The 23,937-nt window shown below is 38.8% G+C and overlaps 2 protein-coding genes across 2 annotated transcripts; both read right to left on the reverse strand.

The window, feature by feature from the left end:
* Positions 1-1,463: 1,463 nt before the first annotated feature.
* Positions 1,464-5,843, reverse strand: LOC310947453 (zona pellucida-like domain-containing protein 1; the record flags this gene model as incomplete). The annotated part of the gene is made up of 10 exons (XM_083914239.1): positions 1,464-1,588; positions 1,746-1,766; positions 2,825-2,927; positions 3,017-3,185; positions 3,476-3,556; positions 4,420-4,517; positions 4,641-4,713; positions 4,814-4,998; positions 5,210-5,430; positions 5,747-5,843. 10 exons carry the CDS (start codon positions 5,841-5,843, stop codon positions 1,464-1,466), a joined length of 1,173 nt encoding a protein of 390 aa, XP_083770365.1.
* Positions 5,844-10,626: 4,783 nt separating this feature from the next.
* Positions 10,627-17,561, reverse strand: zpld1b (zona pellucida-like domain containing 1b; the record flags this gene model as incomplete). The annotated part of the gene is made up of 10 exons (XM_083914428.1): positions 10,627-10,799; positions 11,028-11,057; positions 11,653-11,758; positions 11,838-12,009; positions 12,223-12,303; positions 12,637-12,734; positions 13,161-13,233; positions 14,512-14,693; positions 14,807-15,027; positions 17,456-17,561. The coding sequence occupies 10 exons, from the start codon at positions 17,559-17,561 to the stop codon at positions 10,627-10,629; spliced, it is 1,242 nt and encodes a 413-aa protein (XP_083770554.1).
* Positions 17,562-23,937: the final 6,376 nt, after the last annotated feature.

Here is a 23,937-nt window from a genome sequence, read left to right on the forward strand (position 1 = left end):
GACATATCACTTTTCACAGGGTCACTCAGTAAATCATCAATCCTTCCTTTCCATGAGTACATTAACTGGAAATATAGACAGCTTCTGAACTTTACAGCCCCTCTAAAAGATATGTGAGCAATAAAACAAATATATTCTTGGTTGACTCAAAGGTTCTCAGGTAGGATATCACGTTTGGATATTCGTGGGTGCTAAACTCCCTACAAAATTCATTAATGGCACTGTGCATAGGTTCATTTGACAATCTCAACTGGAGTACAGGTCCTCAAAGAATAAGGTGGAAAATATGGTGATTATACACCCTCTAGTGGTAGTTCATTACCAAAACATTATTCCACAAACCTCAACACAAACTTTATTTTATCCCCTGTGCTTCCACAGCAAACCCATCAAACCTCAAACTGAAGGAAACTCCTGAAAGTATGAATCTGGAAGACTGATATTCATATTGAATAGCACGATCTACATCCCTGTAGTTATAAAACAGCATTGAAGCGTATGTGCCAGTTATACTCAGTTTGATGAATTAATCCTTTTCATTTCTTTTAAATTCCCAGACCGCACTGAAGAAACCAAAACCTTCTTGTGTATGTCAGGAATTCTTTTGTGTGGACAGTGAAATGCACTCTCACGCAGGATTGCAGTTCAGGAAAAGCACAGTAAACTATTTTCTGCAGGTGTGCCTGCTGTTAGAAGACACACTCTCTTGTTTCATATATTACAAGCTTTAATAGTAATAATTATGCATGCATGACATGAAAAAAAAATATTACAGCAGCAAACATTCCCTTTGTGGAAGTATACAAACTTTCTCAGAACAGTTGCCACAGTACATTATACATTATTACACATAAATTCCCCTGATATAATACCGGCTTGAATGCATCATTCAAACAAGCAAATAAATAACTCAATTTACCCAGTCATTGTCTTGGTATCGTTGCATTGCATGTGATGAAAAAAATCAATCCATGTAGCCTGTATGACAAACAGAATGCAGGATAATGGCACACTCATTTTGCGTATAGAATTTAATTACTTACACAAAATAATCTATACTGCTTGTAAAACCATCAAACGTTAACATTTTATATCTTGTTTGAACGAGAATTCTACCAGTTAGGCAATATGCAAGACTGTTCCTTGGTGGGGACCAGTAACGTCCTGGAAAAAAACAAATATATAAATAATAAAGCAAAGTATATCGGCAAAATTTCATACTATTCCTGTACAATGACAACTGAATGTCTTTCTTTGCTTTTTCATTATGTTGTGCATCATGATAGGTGTATTATTCAGACTTCACACTCCATAATATCTAACAGTCTGTAGGGGATTGGAAAGAAACATTACAGCATCACAGCAGACTACATACATACATTATGCACCTCCACCCGGATGTGAATCTTACCCTCTCAAACTCGTCATTTAGCCTGACCTCTGTACATCAACGTGGGCCGCTGCTAGCTTAACTGCTTCAGTTTTCCATAAAAAAATGCCGCCATCAAAATGGCTGCCACCCCTATCACAACAAGGACAGCCACAGCAATCCCCAGGCCAATAGACGTGCCCTTGCCATCAGACAGCTCTGTGCACAAATGAGAGTCACACCATTATGGGATGCTCTATACCAGCAATCAACAGAATACATTATGACTTGCTAGAGATAAGAAATACTTTTCATTTCTGGAGGAATGTAATTCGTAAAAACTGTGAAAAGCTGTTCTCATGAATAACATACTTACTCTCTTCTTTGGCTTCATTGGCTGCAAAAAAAAAAAGACAAGAAGATTTAATATTTTATTATGAGGGAATTATTATATTTGATAAAACATTGGAAAACCTAATTCAATCACAGAGGGAAAGAGAGCAAAAGCTTGAGAGAACAATCAGAGTTGTGATGTGCCGGGCTTTATAAAAAAAACCCCGATAGAATAGGGAAGTCATACTACTTTTTCTTTATTTATAATTTTCCCCACGGTTCCAGTAAATGGTTATGATGTAGACACAACATGTCCTTGTATACATTTGTTACTGTTTCTGTTTTCTCTATTTTACCCATTTTTATAGAGGCGAACGTTGTCACGATTTTTTAAAGCTAATAGCAGCAGTTAGCTTAGCATAAAAGGCTGGAAACAAGGCAATGCAGCTAACCTTGCTCCGTCAAAAAGTTACTGTGTAGGGCTAGGAATTAGCTTTAGACTTTCTTTCTTTGCTTAAGAGGTGCTGGTAGTTTTATTTTGTTACCTTTACCTTTACCTCAGAGCTAGTTGTTTCTCTGTATCTAGTCATTATGCTAAGCTAACTGGTTTCAGGCTATAGTTTTGTTTTCGCTTACACGCACACAAGTGGTATCAATCTTCTCATCTAACTCTTAGCAAAATGGTGAAACAGAATATTTGCCAAAATATAGTCAAATTGTCACAATCACCTGAGTGATGTCATTAGCTGTGTCCTAAATTGCTAACTTCCACCCTCAAAATGGCTTTTTTGAGGGTGGATCGCTGGACACTCGACGCACTCAACCGCCGCCACTCTTTCCATTCTTAGTGGAAGAGGCTGGACTATATTCAAACTGGAAACAACAGCACAACTAAGCGGTAACAACTAGATTCACTTTATAAATGTACAAAGAGGATCACAAGGATTTTTGGCAGTGTGCTGAGCCAGAAGAGTTGTTGGAAAAGCTTTTGGAAAAATAAACAAGAAATACAATCGTCATTTCCGGTAAGTGCGGGGGGGGGCAGTGTGTGATTTGAACGACTTTTAATCCGGAAAATACGGTACTCATTTGCGCAAAGAGAAAGACACATGGGGGACATACGGTCCTCTGTCTTGGTCTTTATAGCCACAGTGAGCAGCGACGGCTCAGTGATGCCATCCTCAATATCCGTGGTCTGCACACTTCTCCTCTTCCTGTTGCATTGCTGTGGATCAAAACAGTTGGGGAGACATGAGCTGATGATCTGGCTGGAATTGGAGTTTTCTACTTGAAATGCATGCAGTGACTTCCCACCTTAAAGGTGCTGCAGGAGCTGCGCTCGCAGAGTCGGGTGATGCAGTGCAGATAGTAGGTGGAGATGGTCTCACTCTGCTGCTCGGTGAAGCGGAACGCCGGGAAGTAGAAGCGGGCCTTCTGGCTCTCCCCGTTTTCCAGCATGGTGGTGAGCTGATCTATGGAGCACCTTTCAATAAAAGGCGTACCTCACAAGTGCCCCTTTTGCACATCACACGGATACATACAGGCAGTGTATTAATGATAGAAAGGCAGGGAGACGAAATTAATTTGAGGGCCCCCTTTGGATTAAAAGGTAGCTGTGGTGCACTTATTGCATTGGAGAGAGGAAAACCTGTAGATATGTGTAAAAGTTTAAATTTAAACTTCTAGACCAAGAGACAGAACCCATTTAAAACCTTGAAGGACTGGAAAAAAGTCATGAGTAGGAAGAATATTTTAGAAGATTTTGATACTTACGAGACAAACAGATTGAAGACGGTGGAGTTGGAAGGCCGCGGATTCACCGAGGCGTAGCACCGGTCCAGAAGAACAAAGTACCTGTGGAGAGAAAATGAGGTCCCCAGCACCGAGTCAGAGACTCCAGGTCACAGGTGGAATCCTCAAATTTACAATCTATGAAGACACAGTCACATGGTTGGAGACGGTAAACGTCTTTTAACTTAGACATTCTCTCAGCCACCCATAAAATACTGACATCCAGGACTTGTATTTATCGACCTGCTAAAGGTGGAACTTTGGAAAGTAAAAATTGTTATTTGTTATTTGTTAATTGTTACTCCTACTCAGAAACTCAAGAATAAAGGCAGTTTAACAGATTTCTGGGAGTACTTTTGAATCTAAATTGATAGATACCAGATGACTGCCGTACAGGGAGAAGTGAGCATACTATTGAGACATGTTTTTTTCTTAGCTTTGCAAACAACAAGAATAAAGCTGCCGCTGATTTTGTTCATAATCACTCCAATGTCTGCACTTGTAAATGTGTTTTTTTTATTTCCAGATTTTATCAGATAGGTTGTTCATGTGATATCTTAATTTGTACTGGATATATTAAGGAATTCACACAAATAAAAGATGCACTTTTTAAAATTGTTTTTTGCAGGGCATAAGTTCACTAAATATAAGGATTTTTTTATGAATAATATGGCAGATAAATGGGTATAGGGCACATCCACACCCCACAAATCTTTGGAACATCTGGTTAACATCTGCTTCTTCTTACACCTAATAATGCATTGTGCTTTTTATACTTGGAAAAGTAACAAGTTGTCAGATAAATCTAGGTGAGTAACATTTTCCCCCTAAGAAGATGTGCAAAGAAGCATCAAGTGTACCTCAAAATGAAGTATCTAAAGAGAGAGTGAAAGCTGCAGGTGTCATATAATGTTAATGGTTCTTACTGTGATGTCAAGTTGGATGCAACCACCTGCACATAGATATTTGTTCTCAGTTCGACACCCAGAGCTGGCAAGACTAGGGGCGTGGTGTACTTTATATCCTGAAAAAGAATGAGAAGGTAAAACATTATACAGTATGCGCTTACATAGGACTGATCAGGTTATGTTGGTGCCAGGCAGAAATGAGGGCATGCATAGGATGTGGGAAAGGTGTAAGGTGGCACCTTGTACAAGGCCATACTCAGGGTGCTTATGAAGCTCCCATTTTTGTCCTTCAAAGCAATGGAGGAGGATGACCTATAAGGCAGAAAAGAATGAGATCACACTTGGCAAGTGAAATGTTAGAAATGTTCCTGTATTTTTTAACCCACATATTATAGCCTTACTGTACACTTACACATCCACCTTGGTGTTGTTGATGATATACTCCAATGGATAAGCACATGAGTAGAAATACTTAAGCTCTGCGTTGTAGGTGATCGTCCCAATGGTGGGGTCGAAGGATCGGACAACACCGCTGACGTTGACCGTCTGGATGTCGGAGAAGTCGGAGAATATTCCCGTCCCTGCTGCGCTTGTGGTCTGAGGAAATATTTAATGGAAACATTATTATTTAAGAAATATTTAAAAAATAAATGTTGACCAACGGGTCTGATACAGCAGGCCGCGAGTGATGAAATCACAGCGAGAAAGTGGAAAAACTTTCAACCCTCCTCAGCTAAAGGTCAACACGACCCACAATCGTTATCCCTCATGACTTCAAATTTGGACACTTTAATTATACAATACTCACCAAGAAGTTACTGCCACAGGCATTTCCCTCTCTGATGGGGAAGCTGAATCTCACCACAGGAGGTATCACCGAGGTGTCCAGTGTCCCCTGACAGTCCATATTACCCCGGATCTGGTTGAGGATCAGTAAGCTGTAGTTGTATCCGGTGTAGATGGCCGGGCAGATTTGAATGGCCAGGTCGATGGCAGATGTGCCACACACCACAGCGATATCAGTGTATTCTGATGTGATAAGATTGCATTGTTATTGAAAGACTCTGATGTGATGATGTGATTCATATTTATAAAACTGTGCTAGCCAAAACTACTGTTAACCATGCCCATATTCAGATAGATGTATAGTTTTACGTTCCCCTATGTTGTTGACGTTTCTTCTGTATACACTAGTGGAATTACTGTAAAACTCTTTCAAGTGTAATAATAAAATACCTGGAGTAAACTAAAATCAATATGCCCTCCTTAAAGGTTTACAGCAGTACCAAAATCCATATGACTCCCTCAATCCAAAACAAATAAGTGAAGGTGATGCACATCTTACCTGGTCGTCTGGCATACGCCCCGCAGTCAGTTACGCTGAGGGCCTCTCGGCCCGCAATACACAAGGAGGTCAGGATGAGGAAGCTGAATAAAGCCATCTCCCTATTGTGCCCTCTGTGAAAAAGCTAAGGCAAACAAACAGATGTCAAACACAGACAATTCTAATAAATCCATCACAGAAAATGTCCAGTAACAATAAAGGTCCAAATGTAGATGCTGAATCCAGACCTGTCAATCCAGGAAACTGTGTTTGCCTTTTAGCCTGGATCTTACCTCCTCAGTCTCTTTGTTGGTTTAGGATAAGAGAGCAGTGGTCCATTTATATATGGTGAGCTTGACCGTTATGTGGTCACAACACTAGTTTAGGATTGGATGGAAACAGGGTCAATGCCACTTTGGCGGGGCTGCATCAGTTTGCGTAAACAATTCAGTTATTGTGGCTGAGGTCCTCTCCTTGAGGCAAATGATGAAACCCAACACACTCTCCTTCAAAGTTACATGCTTAAACAATATCCATCTGGCTTTGTGACTTTGTGTGTGAAATGCAGCCCAGTAAAGTAAGAGTATGTATGGTTTCTATTCACCTGGGGCCCCACACATAATAGAGGAAAGAGGACCTGTTGTCTTCTGAGGCGTTTAGTGGTTTAATGTGACCTAGATGACCCTTAATGTAAACAAATTGTCACAAAAGACCTTTTATATGACGACTTCTGCTGCTCATGATTTCGTGACATGTCATCATCAATGAACATGTTAGTCAGACCGACAGTGTGACTCACATTAATCATGCTTAAGCCTTGTGAATTCCTTATTTTTGGAGTGTGAGTAGCCTAAAGCTTTACGTTAGAACATGTATATTTGAAAAGTTGATATTTGAAAGTATTTGAAAAGCATTATTTGAAATTCGGTTAATCTTGAAGCACACTTGAAAGAAAAGGACAGTTGGAAACCTGACCTTGTCACGTGAGCCACCTGGGAAGAGATAGGGGTCAGATAGAGGATGGGCCTCTTCGGCAATGTTTTGTCAAATTTATGAAACCACGCTGTCAAATAGGATGCACTATTATTGTGATGACATGTGTGTTTAAACATGCCAAGTGTCCCTCTGTCTTCTCACCCACACATACACACTAACACACCCTCATAGATATTCCTCAGGTCTTTACAGAATATGTTTTCTTGGCTTCAGCATATAAAGCCAAATCCCAGCCTTATTTCCATTTTTGGAGGAGGGTCGAATCAATTATCGCTGATACTTAGCTGAGAGGGGTGATGATAGTGTTCATTCCTCTCATTTCAGTTATCTGTGGTCATTGTGGATGCTGAATACATCAGAAAATGGCTGTTGAAATAAGGGATTAGAGTGATAAAGAGCAGTGAATGCAGCAGAGGCGTGAGGGTCACAAAAACAGCCGCGGAGTCAGACGCATGAGACGCAGCTGCCGCCAACAGACATTTATATATAGGTCATCGGAAAAGAAAATCAATACAGCAAAAATTGAAAGATTAATTCTGACAGTCATCAAATGAGCTCTGGCAATATTTGGTATTTTGTTCATTTTCCTGGAGATTGGACACCAACGAGGCCATGACATTTGGAAAACTTTAAATCACAGATATGTGTCAGTATTAAAGAGGAATAAGTAAACTGTGCTGACTGTAGATAAATCACAGAGGAAATGGCATGAAACCTATTTAAAGCAAATAACAAATGTGAGTCATTAGGCAGCCGGCCATTAGGGGATGATAGGTCGTGTTTACTTATTGAAAAGACTGGACTGAGCCAGGTTGTGCATAAGTGCAAATATAAAATTGTACGTTATATTGATATTAATATACAGTAGTTCCTGTCATGTGAAATTAACGTGAAAACTAAAAATCAACTTTTTATGAGCTAAGCTTTTGCTTTTGTATATGTAAATTGTATAAAGGGGTGGAACGGTTTATTAAAAAAATCCGTCCCTTTAAGTACGCTTGTCACGGTTCTGTACACGTGTTTACCGTTCGGTTTATGAGGTGTGACTTAGAGTAAGTCTTCATGACTGCTGTCCTCTCTCGTATCCGTCTCAGTGCGTCAAGTCTCGGCCACAACACTACGCGCGCTCCCGCTACGCTCTTCTTCGTGGATTTCTGAATCTCTCTTCGTCAACAGCTCGCTAAGCCCCCCTCTGTTGCTGTTCTCAATTGTTTCAGTCTGGTTAAATCTGTGGTTAAATCACCACATCAATGTCTCTTTCTAAAAAGAAAGCTTGTCACAGAAAACCATCGGTTCACCGGAGAAGTTTTAGTTTCTGTCACTGTGAGTTTACTCTGCAGCCATATCTGCGTGTAAAGAGGAGAAGTTGATAAAAATCATGCTACTCTGCATTTATGTTACGTTCATTTGTGTCAGTCCAGTTTGTGATGAATAAACGAATGTTTCATATGTGCTTGTCAGCCTGGTAAAGTAACTAATGACTGAAGTAATCAGATAAATGTAGTGCAGTAAAAAGTATAATATTTCCTCTGATTTGTAGTGAAGTAGAAGTATAAAGTAGCATGTGAATAAAATACTCAAGTAAAGGAGAAGATCCTCAAACTTGTACTTTAGTCCAATAATTGAGTGAAAGCCTCTGGTTAACAGGTTTGTTCATTTAACAAGGATTGTTTTTTGACAAGCTTGTTGCACTTTGAGGCCTATGACTAATATTTACATTGATAAAATCAAGACAATATACTGTATGCACTCCTATGTCGCTGCATTGTTTTACAATATCCATCAATGTGATGCTCATATTTTCCAGACCCTCATTTTGGATCATTTTCGTCAACCGGCCTCAATTCCACATTAATTGAATAACCCTGATGTAGCCTATTTCAGTCTGTTCAGTGATTGCTGTTTGTGCGTATTTTAGTGAAAGAAAACCTATTTTCTCAATTTTTTTCATAAGGCAAACAATTGTTTACCTTTTTGCCAAATAAATATATAAACGCGTAAATGTAGCATTGTCTCTCCTACTGTTTCAAAATCTCACTTCAGTTTAAATTTAAGATTGTTACAGTAATCACTAAACAAGCTGCCTTATTATTTCAGTTTTTGCATGATTGCATGACATGTCCTTAAGAATATCTGATTAAAAAATAATCTAATTATAAGGCTACAGATCTGATACATGGTATTTTTAGAATCTAAAAGAAATAGAAAAAAACAACCGAACCTTGACCCCAAAACCGTGATATGAACCGAACAGTGGATTTTGTGAACCGTTCCACCCTTATAGTAATTTAAGTACACACTGTTTTTTTCACAAATGTAAGTATCATTACTATCAAATACAAATGCAAGCACGCTTTATAAATAATATCATATCCATCTAGCTCATGTAAATAAAGTTACCTGTTACATGAATAATTTAATTTGTTTCACCAACAACTGCACTACAGTCAGTATTGGGGCGGCTGTGCCTCAGTGGTAGAGTGGGTCGTCCTCCATTCGAGCTTCCCCAGTCCGCATGTCAAAGTGTCTTTGGGCAAGACACTGAACCTCGAAATGCTCCAAGGGTGTGTAAATGTGGTGTGAATGGTTAGATTAAATGGTATGTAGATGTCCACTGCCATCTGTGTGAATGTCAGTGTGAACGGGTGAATGTGACAAGAAGTGTGAAAGCGCCTTGAGTAGTCAGAAGACTAGAAAGGCGCCATCCAAGTCCATATCGTCCTGCGGTTTACAAATGTCATGTAGGCCTAGGCCTATGCCCTTTTGTATATATATTTATATCCTAGTAAGGATCAGCAAAATTCCTTGTATGTGTACACATACTTGGCCAATATGACGGCTGGTTAGCAATCAGCCTTCCATGGTTAAGGTTAGATGGTTCTAGTATAAGGGACGAGAAGCAAGAGTTTTTGTGTGTTTTCACAAAGTTAGGGTTAGTATACCATCTAGACATGACCCCCACCAACCTGATGGCTCCGCACATCAACAGGAGTGAAAGCTGTAGTAATCAAATGTTTATTAGCATTTATGTCTTATTTGTTTCTCATTAAATCAGTCGTGCACACATAACGTCTGTGGACATGTTGCTTTGGTGTTTGTATGTGCAAAATAAAGCATGATATGTTGTTATCAACTGGTATTGCTGACAATGGCTAACCTGACTAGAGCAAACCCCACTTCCCCCACCCTTTGAATTAATGGTTTTCCAACTTTTAAAATGTAATGAAACACAGTCATCTGGGGCGTAAAGCCATTCCCAGAACCGACTTTCAGGTAAATGGAAAGCATACGTTAGCCAACCGTTGATGGTTAAGAGGGAGAAACAGCTAGTGTTTGACCTAACTCTTGGCAAGAAAGTGAAGCATATAATACGCTTTCTTGATTTTAACTTTATAGCATTTCCCACTGCAAGATGCTTGTTGATTTTATCAGTGTATGTTTTAATGCAGTCAAATGACTGTACAAATGAATAATTAACAAATCAAACAGGACAATGGGTTAAATTGAGGTTTTACACTAATCTTTATTTTTTCTTTACTAACTTCATGAAATATACAAAAATGACAAAAGACACAATTATTGTTTGTAAAGCTAATGTGAAGAACTGAAGATGACACAATGAATCAAAGAAAGAAAGGCAATATTTCTGATCTTTAAGTATAAAAGATCTGCATTTGAGTTATCAGTCTAAAGCTTCTGTAAACACTGTTATTGACCAAACAATAGATGACATGAATACCAAGAATGATGAGGTACTGAAGGCAATAAATACACATCACCTACAACAATAAAATATACACACTTAATAACATGTGTACAAAGACAAACAAACATGCACGCTATCACCCTGTGTACACATTCTGTACATACTGTCATTACCAAGATGTCGTTATACAGATGTGAATTCATTTAAAGGTGGAGTTCCAAACACCTGAGACTGTGGTTGTTGGAAAGCGGGATTTCTGCAGGAGGCGGAGTGACAGCAGGAAGAAGCCCACACTGACCCCGCCCAGGATGGCCACGCCTGAGATCAGAGCACTGGTCACCGGGTTCATTGGCTGGGAGGGGCCACCAAATGCTGGAGTATTGAGAGGTGAAGAAAAGCAGAAACTTAAGACAGGCATATCCTTTGATGAGGGCTTAACATGACCTGGGTTTGATTCTTTTACTTTCAGAAAAGGAAGTGGAACATTTTTTGCTCAGTCAATTTCCATGGGTATCTGCTGTCTTTACACCTATCCCAGGACTTAGTCACAAATCACATTTAGCCTCTTTATGTTTTGTAACATTAGAAAAGGCTGCTTACCAAGTTGGGAGTTGTTGACAGGAGTTTCATCTGAAAAATGATTTTGAAAAGTGTTTATTGGACATATTTCCACAGATATTTCAACCTTCAATGGCTTTGTGGATGTATTGTTCTATTTATCTAGATTTAAAGAAATAGTTCAAATTTTTGGAGAATATGCTTCCTTGCTTTCTTGAGAGCTAGATTAGAAGATTTAGACCACTCTTATTTGTCCATTAAATATGAAGTTGTAACAAGGAGACAATTAGCTTAGCATAAAGAGTGGAAATAAGGGAAACTGTTAGCCTGGCTCTGTTCAAAATCCACTTATCAGCCCCTCTAATTAAAACAGTATGTCTAAAGTGGAAGCAAAATATCACAAGTTGTAGTTGTGCTGTGGATTATGTGCCAGGCTATTGTTCGACCAATAGACAGCCTTGCACATAAGCCCTTGTAAAACCCCAATGTGTAATTTATAGTCATCCCTTTTGTACATAAACAAAAAATGATAGCTCTTCTCTACTTCGCAACAAGAGAACGAATAAGCATATTTCCCAAAATGTCAAACTATTCCTTTAAGAGTCAATTTATTGTTCATACCACTCCTGTCAAACTATTCCTTTAAGAGTCAATTTATTGTTCATACCACTCCTGGTGATGATTGGTCCAGCAGTGATGACGGCGTTCCCAGAGGCCACTGGTGATGAATCAAAGCTCTCCTCTTCATCCCGCCTGCGCCGTCGCCCACAAATCTGCCAAAAAAATCACACTGATTTCAGTCCTCATTGAGGCCAGGAGAGAAAAACTGAGACTCGTGATTTTTGCACTTACCGGTATGAGCATGATGCAGTCGTCTGCCCGACAAAGCTTGGTGACACAGTGCAGGAACACAGTTGACATCTTCTGGTGTCTGTGTTTAACAAAACGGAAAACCTCAAAGGAAAAACGTCCCATCTGACTCTTCCCATTCTCGAAAACTGTTGTCTGTGGGTCTTTGTAGCAGCTGTGTCAAAAGAGAACACACAGAGACACACATATGTACCTGCCCACACTGAAAAATGACAGATGTGACGTCTAGATTTATGCTTTATCACTCTGAAAAATAAAGTAGCAATCATTTGGGATAAGCCCTTTGGAGATCCTGAATAGGTAATGACTCCCTTTTGTGGTTTATCAAGTCATTATCTTGAGGAGGGGGGAAAAAAATCGAGATTACCCAAAGAACAGGTCATAGCGGAGTTCATCATTAGGATTCCCTGAGGGGGTTGTGTAACAGTAGTCCATCAAGATGTTCCACCTGCAGAGGGACAAAACTGTGAGACGTGATGGAGGATAGAGATCTAACTACACATGGGAAACACAGATCGGGGCTTTCTTTGCTGCAGACTGGCGCCTTCATGTAGAATTATAACATAATGGCATAATGAATGTAGGCAAACCATAGAAAAAAAGGACTAACTCCATAAATATGATAGTTGGAAAGATGCTGTGATTGACCAAAAGCTCATCTCTTCTTCAGTGAAGCCTTTGTTGTTGTTGGACAAAATGTCTACATGAGCAATATTTAAGACATCGGGAAGTCAAGAGAAAATCAATATTCAATAGTGAATAATCGGATGATATCTGGTACCGTTTGTCGAGGTTTGTGGCTTTCACAGCAGCAAATACTCTGGTTTTCAGAGCCAGTCCAGCCATTGGGATAGAGAGAGGCTGATTGTATGTTGAATCCTGTTCATGAAGAAAATCAAAAGTTTAAGTTACTTTTTCCACTTAAAACCTGAAATGGGAAAACGTAAATTAATAGAAGGCTCAGTCCTGACATAATGAGCATTTAAATGATATGGCTGGCAATATTCTGTTTTTTTATAATTGTCACAAATAACAACCTAACAGGAGTCAATTTTGCATTTGTTGGGAACTATTTTCAGCTTTGTTATTCATCATTGTTAATTTTGGCCTTTTCATCGCATGTGTTGACAATAAGAAAAAAATGAAAATTCACCAGATTTGACCTTTCCTCCTAACTGATCCTTGTTTTTAAAATTGTTCCTCATATTGAATAATTAATTCAAAGATTATAAACATTAAAAAATTATCCCTCCTTGTTAAAAGATTCAAAGCAGATGGCATACAATATAACAATTATGTACTCACGTTATACAGGATCATACTCAACGTGCTCACAAATGTACCATTGCTGTCCTTGACAGATACAGCAGCAGAGGAGCTGTAAATAGATTGAATACATCTTCAGTGCTATTATTCATCTTTTGTGGGTATTCACTTAAAGGTGAGCTTAAGCTTTCCCTTATTTTCCGTTAAGTACATTATACAGTATAATTTTGGATATTCATATTGAACGCGGCCAAAACATCAAATATTCAGGATGAGAATGAAAAGTAATCCCCCTGAGTAAAAACCTCAGATTTCGGACCATCCTGACGCTCTGTTTCCAACAGTTTATTCTACTCTCGACTCAAGATCACAGTTTTTATTGTCATCTGCTTCCGCCATGTTACTGCAGTATTTACATTACATACACTAGGTTTTTTAAACATGAAAGCATGTTAACATGTTCTAGTAGAAACCCAAAAATACAAGAATGATCCTGAAAATGAGAAAGCGTCATTACGTAAAATTTCTATTAATTTGTGATTTAATAGAAAACTGGACTTCTGCGACTCCTCCTGGTTCTGCACATCCCTTCAGATCATAAAAGATCAATTTTCATTGGCGGAAAATACAGAGTTGCTATTCCAGCACTGGCAACAACTACAACACTAAAAAAAACACCCCCCAAAAAGAAATAGGGACTCAAAAAGAGACTCTTAAAGAGAGAAAAAAGTCTTACAATAAACACCATTTAAAGTGTCAATATTGCTGAAGCGTTTTAGAGATGGAGAGAAAATGTTGCTGATTCATCCTTCTGCTAACCATAGCCAAAAGCTCACGGCAGCGGCTACTCCAAGTTCATGTTTATGTAGCTAGTCGAGTCTCGAATCACAGTCTGTCATTTCAAAGACCTGTACAGGCTCACAAGTTTGCAAAGAATTGGGATGGTAATCTTCAGAGAAATGCCGTTATATAACAGCATTGGGATGAAATGAATGATGAGTATGCTTAGGGCAGAGAGAGGAGAGCTGCTCTTGGAGGGCTGTGTGTTAAAATTCTCCCTACCTCAGCTTTAAGAATTTTGAAAGCATAGGTTTCAATGTTATAACAATAAAGCATTAATGAATTTAAGTGGCTGAACATTCAGTGGCATGCACGCATGTGAATTAGCATATTAGTCTTTAAGAAAATATGCATATTCATATGCATTCATAAGACACAAACCCACTCAGGCTTTTAAACCAGGCAAATAAGTGTCATCACAGTTAACAATAAACACATTTGAATGAATTCCTAATTAAATGGATACAATAATATGAAATCCACTGAGTAACTCCTGAAGGTCAAGCTCTGTTTTTTACACTAAGGCATGTTTTCGGGGGCAGCAACGTACGATGCGAGCTGTGAGTTATTGACCAGGTACTCCAGTGGGTAGCTGCAGCTGAATTTATACAGCAAACCGGGCAGGTAGCTGATTATAGCTGGCGGGTCAGGGGTGTCAATATAGCCGGAGACATTCCCAATTTGTACCAGAGACATGTTCCCATAGGCATTGGCCCCGTAGGCTGTGCTGACCTGCAGAGAGAAACATCTCAGTCACTTTGCTTTCTCCCAAATCAATAAACAACATGATGAAGTTTCTTATTGATTATATTAACAACATGTGTTCATGTTTGTGTATTCTTTACCACCAGACTGTTACCGCAAGCCTCCAGAGTGCTGAGGCTGATGCTGAACAGGACCGCTGTAGGAAATGTGTTGTTGTTGATGAAGCCACGACATTGTGCGTCACTGTGACGACCGTTTAGGGCCAAATCTGCGTCAGTGTAGCCGGAGAAGAGCACAGGGCAGAAATTGATCTTCAAAGTGATAGTCTGAACCCCACAGTACACACTGATGTCCCGCTCCCCTGGAGGAACAGAGGAAGGAGGCTTAACAACAAGGCAGAAGTCACAATATACAGTGAATACATCTAAATGTCCCCGTTAATGTGATGAAAAACGATGAAAACAAATTATTGTGTACAACAGGCAACCGCAAACCACTATCCGAAAGATCATTAGCAGATTTCATCATTATCTAAATAAATGTAACACATTAGTAATTATTATTAATACCAATTCTAGGTGTACTGCACCTCTGCATGTGTTTTGGTGTTGTTCATTAAGAACAGGGCAACAGACACCTACTTGGAAACCAGGAAGAAAATACTGTAATTATTAGACTTTGTTTACATGAGACAATAAATATATTGTCTACATCTGCATTTAAAGTTTGGGAATTTGTTCAGGTCTCAATGTCCAGATCTCAAGGTGGTAATGGTGTGATTATCACGCTATTAAAAAACATGTAAATGCAAGTGCCAAGTTGTTTTGGGATGCTTTTTTTAATTAATAAACAGGTATTTCAAGTAGTACAGGGCAATATGAAAAGATCCAACATTTTCAGAAAAGTGTCTTAATGTGTGTAATCAACTTAGAAAAGTTTCATGGTGATATCTATTAGTTCAAAAAATGACCCTATTCACCTGTCGCCTCTTAAATCATCAAAGATTTTGTTTTGAAATGCTTTAATTTCCCCCTGACCCCCTTTCAGGTTTGGATCAAGGCATGTATTGAAAATGGTCCCTCCACTGGCCTTGGTTAATATGCCTTTTATCTTCAAAAGCTGTTACACCAGAGGTTTACAATCACTGGGCGTGTTTCCCATTTTTGAGAACTGATTTCACATTTGAAATTTTGCCAAAATGTTGCAAATTACTGTTTTCATGTTGCCTATCCTTGAAACCCAGATGCATTATTATCTCACTAGAATTTTTCTGACATCTGATGATGAAAACAGTTCCCGATTACATGCTGGGGCTGAAATCCAGCAGGACCTGTAAAATAAATACAGTGGGCTGAGAAAATATACTTTATATCTCTTGTAACTTTGTCCATCCTATATCACAGTGGTAGGTATGAATATAGATACCAAATAGAAAGTCTCTAAAATATTTGGTAACACTTTCTATAAAGACCAAATCTATAGTGCATTATGAGTAGTGACTTAGTAATAAGTGCCTTGATGCTCTGAAATAGTTATAAACTAGACCCATGGGGCTTATAATACATTATGACTCCCTAAACTCACCTCAGCAGTTAACTAAGGACTCATAGTGTGCTGTGATGAAGCATATATTCTTTAACAAACTGAATTATGATAGATGCATCAATATGTACTTTACTTTAACACATACAATGATAACTTATGACACTTCATGTACTATTATAGCACACTATGAATACTTACTAGAGTTGATTGAGTGTATAGGTGAATATAGGGAGTCATGGTGCATTATAAGCCCCACCAGTCAACCTCTTTATAGCATTCATAAGATGCTTGAATTTATAACTCATTATAAGTCACATCTATAATGTTTTATTACTGATGATAAAGTGCATCAGAAGGTGTGTTGTGTGTGTTTATGAGTGTAGTCAATAAGCATTATGAAGGCATTATAATTTACTATGAATGTCCCTGCAATGCATAGATGTGGTCTTCATAGAAAGTGCTACAGATACAAATATTTCAATCATTTGATTTTTATATATTTTTTTACATCTTATCTTTTTAAGTTTTTCTATTAAACTTTGCAGGAAGACATGATTTCACTTTCCTAAATAGTAAAAATGGCTTTACTACTACTTTTACTAGAAAACTGGAACTTTAAGTTATTACCTTATTTTCCTGAATTTTTCCCCTTATTAATAATCCTCATTTTAATGCCATAGTTAGTTCAAGTGGAGCTAATCTGCTAATTAAATGTAAAACCATCAGTTAAATGTAGGAAATATTAAGATAAAGTAAAAGAAGTACCATTAAATCGGACAAATTGCACTTTCTGATATCTTAAGTTCTGATAACTTTGTTTTAACTGCCCAATTTAGTAATTATATTCAGCATATAAATGGTTGCACATTATAATGTAATTGTAAGCAGACAAGAGCATTATTTTCTGTATATCTATGTATTTGTTAAAAATTATAATTCCTCCTTTAAACCTGCTCCCATGAGGAATTCATTACTTATATAAACAGTTAATGAACGCTTGATAACATATAACATAGTTTTGAACATGCATATAAAGAGTTAACTAATGCCTTATAACACATTGAAAAACGCACCAGTTACAATAATAATCATTAACAAATACATCAAGAAACACTTAAATGTTCTTGTATTTGCTGACAATTCAGCGTGTTATTCAATACTATATGTATATGTTTTACTGAGTTCCATACCCGTCGAGTGTATCGATCAAAAAGAGAAAATGTGTTATGTGGATGTAATCTCACCAGGAAACCTGCTGTGGTAGCTGCTGTCACAGTTGTACCCATTGAACTGAGTGGAGACCGAAGCAACGTTACTCATCAGCAGGAAGACACAGCACATTCGTGTCATTTCAGCACCTGAGAGAAGTTTGCCCACTGCCATCTTCAGAAGGTCAACAATGCATTATCGACATCCCTCTAGTGCGTGTTAAAAAAATAAAATAAAACAGCATGTATCTCAAAATTAGATGTTCAAAAACAATGCCCCCGAAGCCTTGTCTCTTTCCTCAACTGCAGCACGCTCTGACCTCTATCAAAGTAGTACAACCTTCTTTCCCCAGGTCCCCTAATCCTTATCCTGCTTCCTCTGCCCCCCTTTACCTCAGGTGCTCATGTTGGCTCAAAACCTTTATTACCCAACCCCTTTTAAACTGAGGTCGCCCCTCTTTCTAGCCGATTCATCCCTGCTTCTCTTTTTTCTCCACCTGTTAACCGGTTTTCTGCCTTTTACCAAAGGAATAGGATTGACCCCCTCTTCCCCTGGTTTGTGATGAGAGAAAAGTACAACACTGCGGCGTGTTGTTTTTTGGTGCCATCGAGGACCTAGATTAAACACAGTTTCAGACTTACTTGCGTCTGTTGTGTGTGCACAGATGAGATAGATAGAGGGGCTTATTATCCAAACACTTTGACAAAAACCCTGCTGCGGTGCAGAACATGGGAAACTCCATTAGATCTGAATGGCTTGGACAATCTTTTGACTGCGCCCAGAAACCTGAGCGGACTTGGAGGGTTCCCACTCGTCTCTCCTCGGTCTGATCTCCGTTTGTCAGCTCAGACAAATGCTGGGCCTCAGCAGGGGGGGCCCAGCCCGGGAATTAGGCTGTCATCGGCTGATGCTGCAGCCCACATTCACATTCACATAAAAATCAACTCACGGTCTGATGCAAGGCTGTGTGTGGATAATTGTGATGCACAAGGCATCACTTAGAGTAAAGGCATTCAGCGGTGTGTAAAGCCCCAGCACAGTGTGTTCAGCACTGCAGAAGGTAAAAGTGGAACTTTAACTGTGTTTTACGGTTTGTTACTTTGCCTCGAGATAACCTACTCACCTTTTATTTTACAGCAGTGCATCTAACAAAAGAAGAGTTACATTCTTTCTCTTCTGCAGATTTATTTGCCCTTTAAACTGATCTATACAAAGAGGTGTAAAGAGGGATGTTAGAGCCTTAAACACATGGGGGTAGATACCAGGAGGGGTGCAGGGGACACGTCCCCCTCAATATTTAGAGCATATGCATTTGACTCCCCCCAATAAAAACATGAAAGTAGCAGAGGAGTTAGCACTTGAACGTGACTCACAGACGCAACAATACCTCTGGTAAAGCAGAGAATTGTGTCATAACAGAATATGTTGCGTCATATTATTAGATTTTAATATTTTAAACCTGTGTTTTCCCTTTCATAAATAAAGGCTTTAAGAAATGAAGCATTTGACCGTCAACCTTTTCTGGGGGAGAACCCATAATATGTGTCGTCCCCCTCCAACGCTTTCCATCTGTACTGTCCGGTCTGTGGCACTCAGTACAAGCACATTGGTTCCTTCTCAAGACGTACATCTTTAAAAACACTGTACAAATATAAATATATATGTACAAATAATAGAGGGTGAATAGAAAAAAAAGTTAGGCAATAGTTTTTAGCAAATGTTACTCAGACAGCGTAAGATTCATTTGGGGGGCTAGTGAGTACATACTGCAGATTGTAATTACAGCAGCAGGATAGTGTTTGTTGAATTGACACACAACACATTGTTGTACAGGGACATGCCATCCAGTGCACAGAAATAGAGAAATACGCTATACCATGATTTGGCTATACAGGCAATACATTACAGAAGGTTCAATTCATTGCCGGTTTTGGTCGTTTTATTGACTTTGTTCATGATGAGAAAAAATATAAAGTAGTGAAAGCCTTAACCTTTAAAATGGGAAAACCTTGATTTGCCATTTTACAAAAGAATGGAAAGATTAAATACAAAGCAAAAATAGAAAAGAAGAAATAGCTGCACATATAATACAGTTCCTGATTCATTTGATTGGTATTTACAATCAATAACAGTCTAGATTGGGGCTGTTTGATATAGGCAAGGTAACCAACAGCTTACTATCTTTTCTTCTTCTTATTCCCTTGAACTCTTTCCTTCAACAGAATAAGACAGAATGCCTTGCCACAAAAAGTTCCACTGCCTGTTTTCATTGCCTGCACTCTTGCGTGTTTTTCTGTCCTCGTGCAGTTGACAAAATATTCCCACTGCAAGGTCAGTTAATTAGGTTTTTTGGAGCTTTCAATTGTACCACATGATCTTCTTCAGGAGATGGAGTTTGAAAGTTCTTAGCTCCACTGTCTTCATGTATTTCTCTTACGTGCTCTGAAAAAGCAGACGCAGCATTAGAAACATCTTATGTCTAGACGGATCGATTGCACTGAGGTAATGAGGTTGGTTAAAATAAAATACAAAAATCTGCAAGGACACAAGGAAAGGGCTGGATTTAAATGGATAAAAAATAACCTTGTGATAATTTGATTGATTAAAAATCTTAAAACACACTTAAAACACTGAATGGTACAAAACGTAAAACAGAAAGAACAACAAATTTTGATGCACTTGTGTGAACTGTATTATAGGTTGAATAGGGTCTCGAGATCGTAGTCGCAACAACAAAAAATAATTCCAGAACTCAGGTCGCCGTGTTCGTCAGACCCAGCCCAGTAGCCTACAGGAGACCAGAGTCTGTTTGTGCCTGTTTGAACCCATCCCCTTCGGCAAATCGCACCAAAAATAAGTAATACAGAGGATTTACATGAAAGTTAGCTTACCAATCAAAGAGAAACGTAGCCATTTCAGCATGCGTTTTAATGCCGTTGAACTCCTTTATCTCAGTCCATCGAGTGAATGCTTGGCCTATATTGACTTCCGTTTTTGCCCGTTGTCGGTCACTCAGCTGCTGGGACAAATAACGCAGCAAACTTAATTTCACCCAGTGCCAGCCTACAGTGGCGGCGCCGAACAACAGACGACCCTGGCAACCCGCAATGACGGCTGCTATTGGCTGGTACAATGTAAACAAACGTTACAGAAATTCATTGTCAAACCTTTAAAAGAATAATAATAATAATAATTCAGACTAAATATATTTTTTATGGGAAAGCAATACTTTCATTTTGTAGCCCTCGAAATGCCCCGTGGGTGTATTTTCCTTTTTTAAATTTTTTTAAATATAGCTTTTAAAAAAGATTCTACATATTCAACCTTTAACTTTGGTGAACTTTTCGTCATGGTGAACAGTTTGCAGCCATGGCTACAGACGTTTTTAATGACATTTCATCGCTATAGGCAACAGCCTTGGTCCATGTTAACTTCCTGTCAGCTGATGTCATTCCAGAGGAATCGAACTTTGACACATTTAGAATGTTTATGTTTACAACTTTCCTTTGTGGAATGTTGAAGGTTATGCATGTGGCTTTAACGCCACTCAAACTTCCACTGAAGAGATGAATGATGAGGGTTTCGTCAGGTTTTTTTTACATTGTTTTCCATTGTTTGAGGTTTGACTGGCCCTCTTTTTATGATGTCACCTTGTTGCATTGTCTCATATCCACATTACGACAGAAAAAAGTCTATTATTACAGTGTATAAATATTGGTTATGGAAATCTGCATATAAATGCAGAATCTGTAGGTAATAGGACAAGATTTTTGTATCGGAAGCATTCTGGTTTCATGTTTGTAGTCTGTTTGTAGTCTGTTTGCAGTCGACCAATCGAGCAGGCTTTGATCGCATTCAGGTAAACATTTATATGCGGAGAGCCTAAAAGGCAGAACCCACTGGCTGAAATGCAACGTCAGAACCAATAAGCTATCGTCTAACAACAATTTAGATTTGTCTACCATTTTTTAAGGTATCTGCGTTCATATGCAGATATGTGTTCAAGTTGCTAATCAGACACAGCACACAGAAAAGGAAGTCTTGACCCGGATATCCCAAAATATTGGCTTAATCATCGCCAGACTGAGGTTGGGGGTTCCACAGCTCACTTTTGCCCTGTGTGTCTTTCTACATATTATACCTTTAAAAAGTAAAAATGTAATCAAAAATAATTTAGGATAAAAAAAATGAAATAAGGAAGTTTCAGTCTGAACACAGAGAAACACTATATGCTTTGATTGTTGTTCGCTTCCCACCCATGTTACAATTGCCCTCATCAAGCACCCCCTGTGAGTCACTGGGTCTAGACTCATGCTGTGGCCTCACGTGTCAGACTCAGATCCGTTATTGAAGCCGTGCAAACACTTAATGGCCCTGCAGAGCCCTGAGAAACACAGCTGGCTGCAGGTGTTTGCTATTCACTACTGCTCACCTGCAATGCTGATGAGGTAGGGCTGAAATCAAATACAGAACACTTACAAGCAGACAAGCAACATTTAGAGCAAACAGGATCAGATGGTCACGCACACATGAAATGAATATATGGTGAGTCCTATACTATCCTGCTTATTTTACAAATCCCACCCAGCGAATGACCCATTTAGCCAACATATGGTCTACTTCTGTGCTTGTGTTTCAGTCACATGACTTTCTGTAGGATATAAGGTGAAATCATACACTTGTGGGTCTGTGAAAAACATATGCACACACATCCAAAACAATACTCAATATCTTGTCTATTACGTTGATTTTCTTTTTAGTACTCTTTTGTCATTATTGTTAATTTGGCATTAAAATCATAACATGAGAAGCATCGCAAAACCCATGAGAAGCTCCCTTATTTCACCTTATGTTGGACCCTATCTCCAAGTTACGTTGTAGGAAAACTTTCTTTATTGAACACTTCTGTGCAAAGCTCCTGAGCTTTGTGAATGTCTCCTGCAGGTCTTTGTGTCCAGAGACTTTTAATGGCTCAGGACCAACCGCCACACTTAGATCTGCCTGATAGAACCGTCTCTATCTGATCAGCCTGAAACATCCAGACTCAACAAACAGACGTCTAAATCACACAATCTGGGCTGCATCACAAAACCCATGAGAGTGCCTGCTGTAATCTGACGCTCCAGTTTAAACACTGGCAGGAAAGAGAAGCCCTCATCAAAGGCCATGCTGTGATTTGATCCTCAGTGAGTAATGTTTCCAAAAGCCAGAAACCCTTTTCTGCAGCAGAAGGGCAATCTTGCAATGCACTTGGTTAACAAGATTCTTTATTTGTTGCCCCAGTTTATATTTTATTATTATGCAGAGGATTAAAAGAGAGTTAGTTTCTTTTGAAACTGAAAATAAGGAAACCTGTTTCATTTTGAGAGTGAGAAGGTTTTTTCTTGAGATCTCAGTCTGCATTCTTTGCTGCAAAAAATCCCAGGAGAGAAGGAAAACAACAGGCTGCCTTATTGTTTATGTATGAAACCCAACCTTGCATTAAGAGAACAGCAAGTGAGATGCACTGCTTTTCTTTAACATGACCTTGTCAGTCAGAGAAAGCTATTTTTGTATTTCACACAGTTCATGTATCCACATGTATACATGTGGACTTCAAGATTAGATAAAGAATAAATCAGATTTGTCTGTTTATGTTCTAATAAAACATGTAAATAAATATAATTGATTTTTGTTACTATTTATGACACTAAAAAAAATCATGGGCTGCTGTATTGTTCTTTAAAATGAACTATTACAGATCAAACTCAATTCTTGGCTCCTGGTACTGCTGTTTGCTGTGTTATCAGGGGGAGTGCCCGTTCAGAGCTCGCCATTGCTCAGCCCCTGAATATGCTGCTTGCAGCGTTCTCTAGAACCTTTCATACAATCAACTTCATACTCGACACACACTTTGGGTCCGCAGTACTACACCTGCCAACTGTAAAGTCGATTGGATGAACAATTTTTGAGAAAGGTAAAGGACAGTCATGGATGCATACTACACACACACAGATTATAAGAGAATAATGCTAAAGCGCCACCTATTGGCCAAATGGCACAAAATTTGTAACAGCCATATAGCTATCATATCTACACGTCCGTCAAATGTGGTTGAAACAGCATAAAGAATTCAGTAGAATTGACATGTTTTGTGAAAAAAAGCTCTAGAGCATTTAAGGCATTTAAGGGCTAGCTAGAAAAATTGGAGCATCGAAAATCAGAAAAAGTATTTTTTTCCGGCTTGGTCGAAAGATGTTCTGTAGCACATTTGGCGATGACCTCCCAAATATTGTTGGAGATTTGGAAACAAAAAAGGCGGAAACAGTCTAGTCGGAAATGGGCGTGGCTTATATTGATAGATTCATCCGGACCCAAATAATCCAGGGAGAATTGCATTTTGTTTCTGAGACTAATGCTTAAAAAACAAAAAAAACAGGCCAAAATGTAAAGTTTGTTGTTATAGCACCATCACCCAGTCTAATTACACCAAATAAAGCAAAGTACATCCCTGGGTCCACAGCCTTACACCCTCCAA

The sequence above is a fragment of the Echiichthys vipera genome (genome assembly GCF_963691815.1).
Source record: "Echiichthys vipera genome assembly, chromosome: 5".
NCBI classification, from domain to species: Eukaryota; Metazoa; Chordata; class Actinopteri; order Perciformes; family Trachinidae; genus Echiichthys; species Echiichthys vipera.